This window comes from Lepisosteus platostomus, chromosome 8 (assembly GCF_059453375.1).
Source record: "Lepisosteus platostomus isolate fLepPlt1 chromosome 8, fLepPlt1.hap1, whole genome shotgun sequence".
Taxonomy (NCBI): Eukaryota; Metazoa; Chordata; class Actinopteri; order Semionotiformes; family Lepisosteidae; genus Lepisosteus; species Lepisosteus platostomus.
Genome location: NC_142618.1, coordinates 13,448,999 through 13,462,884, shown reverse-complemented (window position 1 = coordinate 13,462,884; position 13,886 = coordinate 13,448,999). Strand labels below are relative to the sequence as shown.

At 43.3% G+C, this 13,886-nt stretch overlaps 1 protein-coding gene across 4 annotated transcripts in view; it reads left to right on the top strand.

Moving 5' to 3' along the window:
* The window catches only part of mapre2 (microtubule-associated protein, RP/EB family, member 2), a 50,044-nt gene that overhangs the window by 30,030 nt on the left and 6,128 nt on the right, over positions 1-13,886 (top strand). For all 4 annotated transcript variants that reach the window (XM_088642486.1, XM_088642487.1, XM_088642485.1 and 1 more), the window contains 3 exons: positions 4,349-4,476; positions 10,040-10,185; positions 10,772-10,985. In XM_088642486.1, the coding sequence (XP_088498612.1) occupies positions 4,356-4,476; positions 10,040-10,185; positions 10,772-10,985 (481 nt within the window). In that variant the 5' untranslated portion in view covers positions 4,349-4,355. The remainder of the gene's footprint in view (positions 1-4,348; positions 4,477-10,039; positions 10,186-10,771; positions 10,986-13,886) is intronic.

Genomic DNA, 13,886 nt, shown 5'->3' with positions numbered 1-13,886 from the left:
TGATTTTATAGTTCTCTTCAGGGTACGATTACCCTATATCTTTACTCGTATAAACGTTTAACAGATGGATCTGCCCTTTTTGTCTGGAGCTCGCTGCTCTTGATATTATGATCCAACCTTGAGAAACTAGACATTGTACAAATTCTTGCCCAGACGAAACGGTAAACACAGACGATGCATTCAGCGTTCTTTTTTTACTCGACATTTACCTTTTTTGATTGTTTCGTATTTTTAACATTTCGCAGCAAGAGTGATGGCTCGTTTCACTTTTCAGTTTTTGTGTTGTGATTCCAGTCCAACACGGCACGCGAAACCGAATTTGTTGCCTTCCCTCATTAGTAACCTTTGCTGTGATTTGTGGTCCGCAGTGCACCCGAAGCACTGCTTTAATTAAAGCCGCAGTGCAAACAGGAGACAAGACCGCCAAGGAAAGCAGATGTCATCTGTAACTGTCAACGCAGGCCTGATGAGGGTTAAAAAAGGGTTAAGCTTGGTTTGATTTATGGACTGTTTTTACTCTGCTCTTGCCCTCTAGGCTTATGAACCAAATGGCTTATAACTGCTTACGGTAGTCCCCCATTAATTAATTATATGTTAAAATCCATTAGGTTTTATACAGTGTATTTCACATACTCTTGCCATCAGTAAACTAATATCAGAGAGCTATGGTGCTGTCTTTGTGTGCTTTTTATGGCCACGCCACACTCCCTGCAAAATGTAAAAAGGCCCCAAGGACAAAATAACATAAGTGAAAATAAACGATCATTGTCTCAGGAGGCCTATATAAGCAGTTTAATGCCTTTTTTTGTCATTGCCGTTTTCTTATTTTCTTATTGAGAAGGGCTTAATTCATAGCTCAACACGGTGATGCACGTGGGTAATTTTTAACACAATTTCTCAAGAAATAACTATTTTCTTTTATAATGTTTTAAATTTCTGTTTTACACGTATAGGCGTGTACAGTATATGGCCAGTATTAAATTATGTAAAATCTTTCAAGACCTGCCCTTTAACTAAACCATCCTTTCATGCCCTGTAATGTTCATACAAGGCTGGCGAAAGATGTGTTGATCTCTAGATAGACGGAAACTTAACATTCCCCCTCCCCATAAATTAATAACATATGATGGCACGTTTGGGTCTTCTCATAAACTATAAATATATACTTTAGCAATAAAAAACTCTCATCACGCTAACTGCCAGCAGACGGAGAGACCACAATTGCTGCACAACAGAATCACAAGACCACAGTGGTTTGTGTGTGAAAGTACAAGAGTGGAACACAAAGGAGGTGGAACAAGGGGGAGGGCCTCGTGGGACAGGGGTGTAACCGTGGCGATGTCAGGGCCTTGAGTTTGGGCTGTGCTTTAGAGTAGGCCTCATTTTTGTTTTTTTCACCCATCAATCTGTCAGTCCTTCTTTCTGCATAAGTACTTAAATTGTACCCTGTTACAATTCCTTTTCTGATTACCATAGTTGATTGGTAAGATGTGAAATGTCTTTGCAGAGATTGTAAGCTGAATAAAAAACCATGCTGATAAAAATCCATATACTGTCTTAGAAGATAAAGCAAAATCCTCTAAAAAATGCTGTTGGGAATTATCAGCAAGGATGGAGCTTTAGTGAAGGGTTCTTGATTTTAAGATAGTCCTGAACCAAAGTTCTTTTTATATCTTTTTAGAAATCCAATTTTATAAATAAAGAAAATACCATGCTGCCTTCTAGTCCAGTTTTTAAGGGCCATTATTGTGTTGAAGGCACTTCATAAATGTGCTAAATGTTTTAAAGGCAAAGGAAATGGTAATTAAACTGTGCCAACTGCGTTGCTAATACCAGAACCCTTGGATTGCCTGCAGTAAAGGCCTTTTCCTGTTTTCGAGATAACATTTGTCTACTTTTAGAAGGCTGAAGTACGCTGACATAACAATGGGAGAAACAACCATAGGAAATCAGTCCTCGTTAGCATTTCGCGCCCAGACAGACGTATCTGCTGTTATGCCTGGTAGCCATAGCAACAGTGACAATCAAAATGGTTGTCATCATAGTAATTGTATTACTGAACAGACCACATCCATTCTCCTCTTCTGAGTGGGGGTGTTCTGTGATAGTTTGAGGCAGACATCCACGCATTTTGCAGGCTCCATTTCTGGGTATAATTCCCCAGATTTGAATAGAGAACTTCTGGAATTTAATACAAGGAATTATATCCATGTTTTTTTATTTGTTTATCACATATCGCCACAGGTTTGCCACCAGTTCTGGCTGATAAAAGACTTTGACTAAATACAGAAGCTTTTTTCTCTCTTATAGTGACAAATCTCTTTCCATTAAATCATAGCACTGAGTGACCAATCTGTTTTTTCCTGGCTGCAGCTCGCTGCCATAATGGAGCCCGAAGAGAAGTGTACTTCATTTATGTAGGCTAGACTGCACCACCAGGCTTTCGAAAATTACAAAACCTCTCGTGTTTTTTGTCTTGGGAGCTGCAACAGCTGTCAGGCTAACACGTGTACACCAGACCTCACAAAGTTAGAATGTAACTGGGAAATATTAAACTTGTCCAAGCATACTGAAACATGCACAGCACCTAACAGGCATTAGGCCAGCAGCTATTTCACCCTGCAGCTGAGCAGGTGTGAGCCTGGTCAGTACCTGGATGGGAGACCTCATGGGGAAAAACTAAGGTTGCTGCTGGAAGAGGTGTTAGTGGGGGCAGCAGGGGCCGCTCAACTGCGGTCTGTGTGGGTCCTAAGTATAGTGATAGGGACACTATACTGTAAAAAGGCGGCGTCTTTCGAATGAGATGTAAAACCGATGGTCTGACTCTCTGTGGTCATTAAAAATCCTTGAGTGTTTTTTGAAAAGAGCAGGGATGTAACCCTGGTGTCCTGGCTAAATTACCTATTGGCCTTTACCAATCATGGCCTCCTCATAATCCCCATCTCTGAACTGGCTTCATCACTCTGTTCTCCTCCCCACTGATAGCTGGTGTGTGGTGAGTGTACTGGCGCACTATGGCTGCCGTCGCACCATCCAGATACCTGTAAAGCTTTGAGTGGTGTCCAGAAAAAGTGCTTTATAAGTGTAAATAATAATTATTAGAAGTAGTAACTAAAGCAAAAATAATTTCTGATTTAAGACTGTTGGGCCTCAAAATGAGTTACTTTGGAAGGGATGTATAGACTTTCTTCTATAGGCACTGTAAATACAATATTTGAAGGGTTGCTGAACAGTGTGATATACATAAATTGGAATCTTTGAACAAATGCTGTCTATGTGGGGAAAAAAAATCTGAAGAGCTTAAAAGTCTGATTTACGATGGCTAGATGGATGGGACAAGATAGAAATCACCACTTTGAAGGAAATGATGTAGGGCTTCCTGGGTTTTCAAGTGTGTTGATTGTGTTGCATTGTGTCGACAGCACCTGTAGGGAGCTCTGGTGTCTGCAAAGGGAAGTGTAGTGCTCTCCAGCAAGCCATCTCCGTCTCCTGCTCTGTATCCGCAGCTCCTGTCACAGGGAGCAGAGGGCACCAGCGTACTTGTGTGCTGGAGTGAAGGAATGCCTGAAAATGAAGCCTCATAATTCCTTGCATCTATTGAATGCTTTTCATCCCAAATTATCCCTTAGTGTGTCTCGTATAGTAGGAGTCTGACCGCTTGTCAGACTGGGTAACAGCAGCCCTTTTAGAAAGAGAGGTGGGCCAGTGCTTAACCCATCAAATTAAGGGGGAAATGGGAGGTAGGATCAACTGGGCGAACTCTATGTGCATGTTAGCCGGGACAACAAGGCAACCGTAATAGCGGTGCTCACCCCGTGCAGCTTGGGTAAATCCTGGTGACGGTCGGTTAGTGTCATGACCCAGGCTCGAACCTGTGATCGTAGAGTGCTCTGGTAAATCCTGGTCACAGTCGGCTAGTGACATGGCCCAGGCTTGAACCCGTAATCGTAGAGCTCACCCCATGCAGCTAGGGTAAATCCTGGTCACAGTCAGCTAGTGACATGACTCGGGCCTGAACCCATAATCGTAGAGCTCACCCCATGCGGCTAAGGTACATCCTGGTCACAGTCGGCTAGTGACATGACCCAGGACCCTGTGATCGTAGATCTCTGCCACGGTTCCATTCTAACTCTGTGTTCAGGTAAATCTCAGACACAGTCGGCTAGTGACACAATCTAGGCTTGAAGCTGCAACCGTAGCTCGGGTGAGCATCTTCACCAGTTGGGCTCCCCAGGAGGCCACTAGGATTATACTTCCTAACCAGTAATTTCTGTCTGAATGCGTGCAGCTGATCAGAAGGGTTTCCTTTTAAGTTCATCTCTTTTTTTTTTTTCCTGTGTGTTTGCAGCTGGGGGATGGCGGTCAACGTGTATTCTACCTCAATAACCCAGGAGACGATGAGCAGACATGACATCACTGCCTGGGTTAACGACATACTCTGTTTAAACTACACAAAAGTTGAACAGCTCTCTTCAGGTAAGACATATTCCCTCCTTTTTTGCTTTTTTGTTTAACTGAAGCAGTAGAGTAGTTTTCCATCTGGAAGTGTGATATTTTTCACCCCAAGTTTTTCCAAGAATTGGAGGTCACTCCGTCGTATGACCCACTAACTTAGCAACCACAGGAGCAGCTACTGTACCACAGTATGCTGAAGGAGTTACCAATGATAAAAGGACAGTCAGCTTGTCTGCTAGATTGTAATCATCATGACTTAATCATCACATTTATACGAAGTTGTTAGAAACCTCAGTTGTTAGCGGTTTTGAAGTTATCCATGGTCTGCTGCTTTAGTTTGATTTTTTTTTCATTTAATAATTAAATGATCTAAGGTGTGATTGTTGTAGCGTGGCTAAGTAGCCCAGGATTTGTACAGTCTTAACATTTGAGCTAGAACACATAATGATTTGATTTAGTTAACAAGGATATTTTTATCATTTTAGACCATAAAGTAACCATGAGAACTTTATCAGTCGCATACGATGTGATTATTTCTAGGATATAGCCTAATTTTCTGTGACACATTTCTTAATGGCATGTTAAAGTGACATAGTAGCTTTTACTTGAACATGGTAAATATGCCACAATTTGTCTGGTTTGCCTGAGTCCTGAGTATTAGCACTAATAATCTGCGTCCAGGGGATACAGTTGTCAGTCAAATGCTGAATGGGTCAGTTCTGGCCTATTTGTCCCCATCGTTGCTGCATGTGCAAAGAAATATATCTGCTTTGCCTATGGTTCTATGATGTATTTTTGTTTTAAAATGGCAAAATGTTTGTTTTTCTCTCAGGTATATTTGCAATTCATTCATAACTTGGTTGGTGAAAGTATGTATAAGCAGGTATAAAGTGCCTCGTCCATTTTAAAAGCAGTTCAATGATGTATAGCCTTCCTGTGGGAATTTTTTCCATACCAACAGACTGTCTCTCTCCAGTATACTTATTCTGCCAAAAAAGCAGAGCATAGTATTTCCATTTGAGATTTGAATCCGTGTCGTATTCCATAGTTTATCTCTGAATAGTGGAACAAATTTGTTGAGGTTGTGTGTTTAGATCAACTTGAAAGGGCCCGAGGTGGCATGGTGGCACAGTGGGTAACGTTGCTGCGTCATATCACCGGGGACCTGGCGAACTATCTGCGTGGAGTTTGTACGTTCTCCCCGTAATCGTGTGGGTGTCCTCCCACAGTCCAGCGACATACGGGCAGGTTAACTGGCCCTGGTGTGCGTGTCTGTGTTTGTGTCTGTGTGTGCCCTGCGATGGACTGGCGTCCTGTCCAAGGTGTACCCTGCCGTGCGCCTGTTGCTTGCTGGGATAGACTCCGGCTCCCCTGCCACCCTGAATTGGAAGGAGCAGTTGGACTGTGGATGAACGGATGGACGAAATAGCCTAAACCTTACGTGCGGAGACAAGTTTTAAGGTTTAGATGAATTTGAATTGTGATACACATATAGAGAATTGTGTATCGATTGCACATTTGACTTGACTGCATTGTTAATTAGCTAAGTGCACAAAGTCGCCCAGAAAGGAAGAGAAAGCCACCAGCACCGCAGTAGGGATGGATCACAGGGAACAGCAACCTCAGTGCTGCCTTTGTTTGGTTTTCATCCACCAAGACGCTACTCTGCAACCCTCTTAAAATAGATTTCTGTGTTTCTGCATGCACGGTACCCCAGAAAATGGTGAAATATGACCCCAGTATCTGCAAAGTAGTCCTCAGTCGCTCGACCGTGCTAGGCCGAAATTCGCAATCCTCAAAAGAGAAAACAGCAAGGTTTTACTGGAATTTGCTGCAAGTATCAAGAGCAGTTTGTAAGAGTAAACTTGTACGCCTTACTTTACTTTGTCCCAGTTAACATTTCCTTATCATGCTGGTGAACTGTTAGAGAACATACTCCCTTAAAGTCGCTCATTTTTTGGTTAGAAAGTTCTTCGGCTGCCTCTTCCTAGTAAATGGCTTTGTGGAATAAGCCAAGCGACACCAGGAAAACTGCTCATTTGAGTCTTAAGGTAGTGTTTTAAAGCCTAGGTCTCCCACTCCTGGGACTGGAGAACCACACACCTGCTAGTTTATGTACCAGCCAAGGTCTCGGTTTCACAATTGAACTTGTAATTAACATTATACTCGGATTAACTTGAGCTGCATTGAGATGATTTATTCTCAAATTTTCCGGGTGTTTTACCCTTTACCATTTCAGCTTTGAACTATTGCGTTGCTTAAGTTAAATAAAATGCAAGTTATGTTCTGATCAAGATCTTGGGGAAAAAATATCAGTCCTCCTGGTTCCATTGAGGCCTCGGTCAGGTGATTAAACTGGGTGGGATTGAAAAGCAGCAGGTGTTTTTGGTGCAGATATGTGTGTGGGACTTATAGGCATTGCTGTACATTGCTCTTGGTTCTACTCTGTCCACTGTGAAAGCAATTTGCCAGCACAATCAAGACTCGTGCAGTCATTATTGGAGACTACAGTATTAAATTAAAATTATTGAACATTTATGTAGTGTATGTATATACTGTTTTGTCTCACAAAAGAAATCCCTGCATGCAGTCCCACTCACCTTCAATTATGATGGGGACATTGGGTTCACTTAACATTTCTGCTTAAAATTTCATTATTCAAAGAATACCTATGCTATTAAGCGAGGAATAGCTGGGCTTTGAAAATACAAGCACTGGGCAAAGGCTTTTGGAGTATTTAATGATTTTCATTTGAACTTTGTTTACAAGTCTGTAGTTGCGCTTGCTGTACATCTGAATCCCTTGTCATGCTGAGAAATTAATCCCTTCCCCATGAGATAATTCCTTGATGTAATTGCATGATGTAGAATATACCCGTACATTTCCTGTGTTAGTATGCTCTCTGGTCTACGCTAATCCTTTTTAATGAGAGAATTCCCTGAATGATCTCAAATCCAGCCCTGTGGTTCAATGCTAAAGGTTAACCTCATCTGTTGCAACATGGAGCAAAATTTCCTCCGAAAAAGGCATTTTGTTTACTTCTAGAATTGCAGTTTTTACTTATTCCTTGATTGCGCTGTTTCGATGTCTGTTGCTTTTTCTTCAAAAGTCAGCCTAGCATTGTGTTTCTAGGAGCAGTTTATCTGTTAAGAATCAAGGTGGTATTTTTCTCATGGTGCTAGGGTTTGATAATGGATATCCCCCCTGGTTGTTATTTCATCTGACGATTACTTTTCTCGTTTGTGCCTTGATCTGGTTCTTTGAAATCTTTGGATGTCTGACTGTGTTGTAAGAAACCCTCAATCTCTGAGTCAGAATAATCTAGGCTTGTGCTCTAAGTGTGTGAATTCTAAACATTTCTTTCTTTAGTGCCATTTAGAATTTAGTTCCATGTTAACCTTTCAATGGAATTGAGGTGTTTTCAGTTGTTTATTTTAGTTGTATTAAGGCATTGCATACTTGTGTACATTATTTAACATATAACTGGCCATAGTAAAACCAATTGTTCATTTGAAAAGCGCTGATAATGTTTAGTATTTTGTATGTTTTTATATAGCACTCATGATATAATAAATTGATCTCGTCATCAATGTGGTAGGAATATAAATTGATTTCCTATAAATCACGACTGCCCAGGCGTCTGTTATCTAAAGCAAAAAAAAAAGTCCAGAATCGGAGAGAACATTTTATTCTGAATTATGTATACATTTTCCATGTTTTTGAAGTCTTCATGTTGTCCTCAGATGAGGAATTCACCTGTAACAATACTGTTGTTTGGTGGGTGCGTTTGTGTGTTTCCCAAGATTCAGATCAGTGGTGGACAGTGCTGCTGTATTAGTTTGTCCTCAGATGTTGTTGCCGGTTTTGCAGTTTCCGCGCAAGGGAAGGCTCTGATCCAGAGCCAGGCGTTTTACAGATGGAAAGCCCCTGCTACTTGTCTAGGTCTAGTTGTCTGGCAGCATGTTTTCTATAGACCAGATTTCTCTGAAGGGAGAAATTCACACTAAACAGCACTCCATTAAAACCCGTCTGTTTACATACACCCGGTGGTCTTTCAGCATGGCAGGACGCGCTCACCAGAGCGGAGCGGAGCCTTGTCGTTCTCCGTAGCCTGTGGATGTGTCTGGGCGAAGGACTTAAGGATGTGATCTTTCTTTACGTGACAAGGAAGGCTTGAAAAGAAACTTTTGTCGATCCATAACGTTTTCATCCATCCAGTGTCTTAACGGCTTTCACCAAGGTCAAGGGGGGCCCGCTCCTTCTGCACATTGCTGATATAGCACTAATTTTATGCATCCCTAAAGGCAACTGAGAGCTGGTGCAGGCCTGGAGCTGCTTGGCCAAGAACAGTTAGCTGTGCCAGTCTCTCTTTAACTGCGTTAGGGTCTGAAAGACAGACACGCAGGCAGCAGCTCGGCTTTTGCGCCATTGAGACTACTTTTATGTAACCACATTTTTTCTGTGGAAGCAGGAAACCCGTCCACCCAGTAAGAGGTTTTAATGCGACTTGTCATTTTTCTGGGGGGTGGGGTTTGTGCGTGACGTCTGGGGGCATTGGAAACGCGACAGAGGAAACCGTGCAGTAGGCAGAGCCAGCGTCGTTGAGGCTGTGCTGCGTGCTTGATCCGTTCTGGCCGATTTCTCCCTTCCAAGTGCCCGTTTAAGATCCAGTGGCAAGGGCAACTGACAAAACCACGAGCCAGCAGGACGGACAAAGTCTTCTTTCTTTGCCTTCACGGTATTTCTTTTTGAGTGTTGTCAGGCCTTTTGATATGTGGACCACAAAACCGTAGTTTCAAGCTGTTGGTGTAATTCATGCCCTCAGCATTCTACTACAGTCTTGTAAAAGAAACATGACCTTTTTCTTTATAGTGAATTAAAAAAAAAAGAATTTGGAGCGAATTCAGCTAGGCTCTAGGCGATTTTTCTTAATTTTCAGTAAGTAACAAACATACAGTTTGATTGCTGTAGCAAGGAACTGTAACCAGGTGCTTTAAAGTACTGTAGTTTTCAGACTATCAATGTCTAATGAATCAGGCTGTCCTTTATGTGTGGGGAAAAAATCAAAATGGGATTGTGACCTGCAATAACATTCTCCTAAGTGCAAAGTTAAAGCAAGGACTTTAGTTTTTAAGAGTCTTATTTGAAAATAAACCTGCATAAAGTGCTGGGAATTCTACCTGGGACACTAGGAAGCTTAAACGAAAATGGCACAATAAAAAGGTATTCCGTAGTGTAACTATAATAGCAGATTTATACTATATGAAGGATAAAAATGCTTAGTCTGGCTGGTCTAATCACGCTGGCAGGATATTTTGCCAAACACCGTATCTCAGATGCTATGGAATGGGTTCCTTCAAAAAACTTCAAATTGCCTCTGGAAGAAGAAATGTCCATTTAGCATTTGTTCCTTTTAATGCTTTTTAACGATAGAAGGTTTAGCCCCAAACATGCCCCATCAGCGTCTCCGTGCTGTCAAGCTCCCGGGGTGCCAGTATTGGCTGATGGCCCAGAGCCCAGAGCGGGGAGAGCTCAGCGATGTCTTAGCTGCGGTGTAACCGTGCCGCACTTGTCCTCTCTGCAGGCGCAGCCTACTGCCAGTTCATGGACATGCTCTTCCCAGGCTGCATCAGCCTGAAGAAAGTGAAATTCCAGGCCAAGCTGGAGCACGAGTACATCCACAACTTCAAGCTTCTGCAGGCGTCCTTCAAAAGGATGAACGTCGACAAGGTGAGCGAGTCGCACCACGTTCTGTTGCTCTTCCATCGGGGTTATGTGACAAGGGCCCGGAGGTGTGTTCATTTCATTTGCAGTGTGCAGTTTCCATTCAGGTTGTCTGTCTAGTGCACGGCTGTCAAGTTGAGCTTGTAAAGCATGGCCAGAAGCGGTGCCCTGGCTCTGTGGCTCAGGATCTGCTCTGGGCCTGTGGCTGGAAGGTTGCCGGTTCGTATCCCGCGGCCGGCAGAGGAATCCTCCTCCGTTGGGCCCCTGAGCAAGGCCCTTAACACCAACTTCTCCAGGGCTGACCCTGCGCTCTGACCCCAGGCTCTCTCCCTGTCTGTGTGTCTCATGGAGAGCAAGTTGGGGTATGCGAAAAGACACTTCCTCATACAAGAAATTGTATCTGGCCAATAAAGTGATCTAGCCATGTCTCCTTGTAAAGCCTGTGTAATTGAAAGTAACACGTAATAAGCACAAAGCGTGTGTGAAACACCAGCGTGAAGGTGCTAAATGTAACCAACACTTTTTCAGGGCTGGTGTTACCAGGTTGCCCCTCCTGCACCTGAAGTCTGTTCTCGCCTTTCTTGTGATCCAGATTATTCCGGTGGAGAAACTGGTGAAGGGCCGGTTCCAGGACAACCTCGACTTCATCCAGTGGTTCAAGAAGTTCTTTGACGCCAATTACGACGGCAAGGAGTACGACCCGGTGCAAGCCAGGCAGGGCCAGGATGCCATCCCGCCCCCGGACCCCGGCGAACAGATCTTCAACCTGCCCAAGAAGTCTCACCATGCAAGCTCCCCCACCGCAGGTAAGGCCGGAGTGGAGCCAGCAGACAGCCACCCCTGGCGGGCCTCGGACCGGCGCCTGTTGACTGCTGCTTCAAGGAGTTCCGGGTTGTAAAAGGGAGTTATCTGTTCTTTTCTGACAGAAGGTGTGATATTTTGGGAATCGTGTCTGGTGGTTGTTGCTGTCGGCTGTTGATTATTTTGCTGCATTTAGGTCTAAAATCCAAAATCTTAAGTTTCACTGTGATTAACTTATTTCTGCCTGCCCGGAGGAGTGTATTTAGGCGCTTCGACTAAATTGACTTCATTAAATAAGTTAAAAAGGAATGAATGGGGTGCTGTGTTGATAATGGGTTGGATACAGAGTGAAGCGTAGTGCTAGCACTAATAATTATAGTAAACTTTATTTTATATAGCGCCTTTAAAGTTGGCTTCTCAAAGTGCTTTACAGGATGACAACAACAATAAATCAGAAGACTACACAAGATAAAACACAATTACAATATACAGAGGAGACCGTGGATGGTGGTACTAAAAAAAGCAGAGGGGTGAAGAATGGAACCAGTGAAGTAAAGGCTCTTCTGAAGAAGAGGGTTTTGAGTCTGGATTTGAAGGAGTTTAGAGAAGGTGACTCTCTGATATCTTTGGGGGTGACTCTCTGATATACCTAATGTCTTGGCATTTTGATGCAATGCTCAGTTACAAAAGATAAGTTCGTATTTTTAGTTGTCTAAATTCAGAGAATTGGGTTTCACTTCAAATTCACATTTCTGGATTAAGCCAGTCTACCAAATTTCCATTCCCTCCAGGATATACGCTGTGAATGTAGGGGGCTCCAGGAACTAAACAGAAGGTTTGTTACAACAGGAAATGTTCTTGCTTTTCTGTTTGACTGGCATCGTGAAGCAATGACTTGTCTATTCCACCTGAGTTCCTCTGCTTACAAACTGCAGACAAGAGGCTGGAGCAGTTCCTTTAGTTTATAGGTGATCTGTGGGAATCGTTTACTGTAGCTGGGCAGCTTTGAGAGAGAAAAGCGGTAGTTTACCACATGGTGATCTGCCTCACCAAAGTACTGCGAGGTACGAGAAAGGCGTGTTCCACAGTATTGAGCACTGCAAAGTCAGAAAAAGAGCATCGCAGTCATTCAGCTCACTGTGCTGAATTTCAGCCTGCGTTCCCAGCTTCTGTGAGCCCAGGACTGCCGGGACTTGGAAATTGCTTAGCTTGCACAGCTCCAAGACTGTTTGTCAGGATTCCTTCATTTATCCTGCGGAAGAAAGATGTTGTTGTGTTTTTTTTTTTTTTTTTTAATCTTTAGAATTTAGGCTGTGCTTGTGTTGCAGGGAAGTGAGTTGAAGCGAGCATATTATTGTAGAAGCTCCTTCTGTAATATACCATGTTATACAAATGTCTGCCTTGTGGTGCAATGCTCAATGCACCGTGGAGGTGATAATTAAAAATTCCTTCTTTGCGTGGGCTACATATGACAGCCCGTACTGTACCACACCAAGCTACATGCACCCTATAATCCCCAACTTCTGAGAGCACAATTATAGAACTGAGAATTACTCACCAACTACTAATGTATGCTTAAGTATATATACAGTATATAAAACCAATACTTATACTATATATACTCATGATACTTCCAGGAACTTAAAAAGTAGCTTTAATTTTTTGTTCCATAATTTAATAGGAAAGTACAGGCACTGTGCTCTTCATTTCGTATGAATTTATACAGGAAACCTATAACGTTAAAAGATAATTACTGTGCTGCTTGAGCTCTCCAACAGGCTCAGTGGCTCATTAGCGACCTTTATGTTCTCTAAACCAGTGAGCTACAGAAACTTGGCTTTTTCTACAATTTGGCCTTTGCAGTTTTCCTAGACTCCTAGCTGACGTTTCCTGTCTCTGCAGAAAGTTATTGCATCGAGGTGCTGCGGGTTGTGATTAATTGTATATACAATACGGTGGTTTATTGGGGTTGTTTCCTCTTTCTGCCCATGACACGTCAGTCCCTGTTCCCTGAGACTCGCGTCCCCCCGCCTCTTCAGCGGCCGTGTGGCCTGACTGCAGCTCTTGGAACAGCGCAGAGGATTTTACAGCTTTTCAGGGCTTAGGGAGGCCTCGTCTGTGGTTCCATTGGGTGCAAATACAGGCTTTAATAATTTTCTCTCGACTTCCTTTTGTGGTTCTGTCGTGCAGTTGTGTGGGTAACTTGGGGGTATTCTAGTTTTTGTTTCTCAAGAGCTCTGAGGGTGTGACTCAGACTGCTGTGTACACTGGAGGGTTGTGAGATGTCATGGTTTTTAGGCTCCGTACCACCTACATTTGAGTGAATATCAGACATTTTTAGGTTTTTCTTTAGAATTCGGTCCTCCCCCCCCTTGACCGAAAAACTCTTCAGTTTTCTCGCCCACTTGAAGGAGGCCTTAAAATACCCTGCCATTTCTTGGCAACCAAAACCAGCGCCGAGAAGCCTGTGTGGAACATGGCTTGTTTCCTCGGGTCTTTGTTCTTGCATTCTGGCACGGCTTTTGTTTTTCTGAGCAGTCCGACATGGCTTACAGGCGAAGATCGTTCTCGGTTATACGTTATCATCCTCGTCCTTGGGTGCTACCATTCTGGCATTTCACAGGAATGTGAAACCCATTGAGCCCTGGTGTCTAAGGACTTGCGAGTGTGAGGGCTGCCCTAGCTCGGCTCACTCCAGCTGGGCTCCAGGAACCTCGTCTGATTTATTGACTGTTGTGTAATGTGCCGCCTACAGTACGGTCCGTGTCAGCAGCGTCGGGTCATCTTTTGTATTTTGTGTCGGTTGCTGTACTGTCATGTCCTGAGAGAACACGACTATTGTATCCGTACCTATGGCAAATAAACTCCTCTATCTAATTGAAGCCTCCTTTCCCAGTCCACGGATT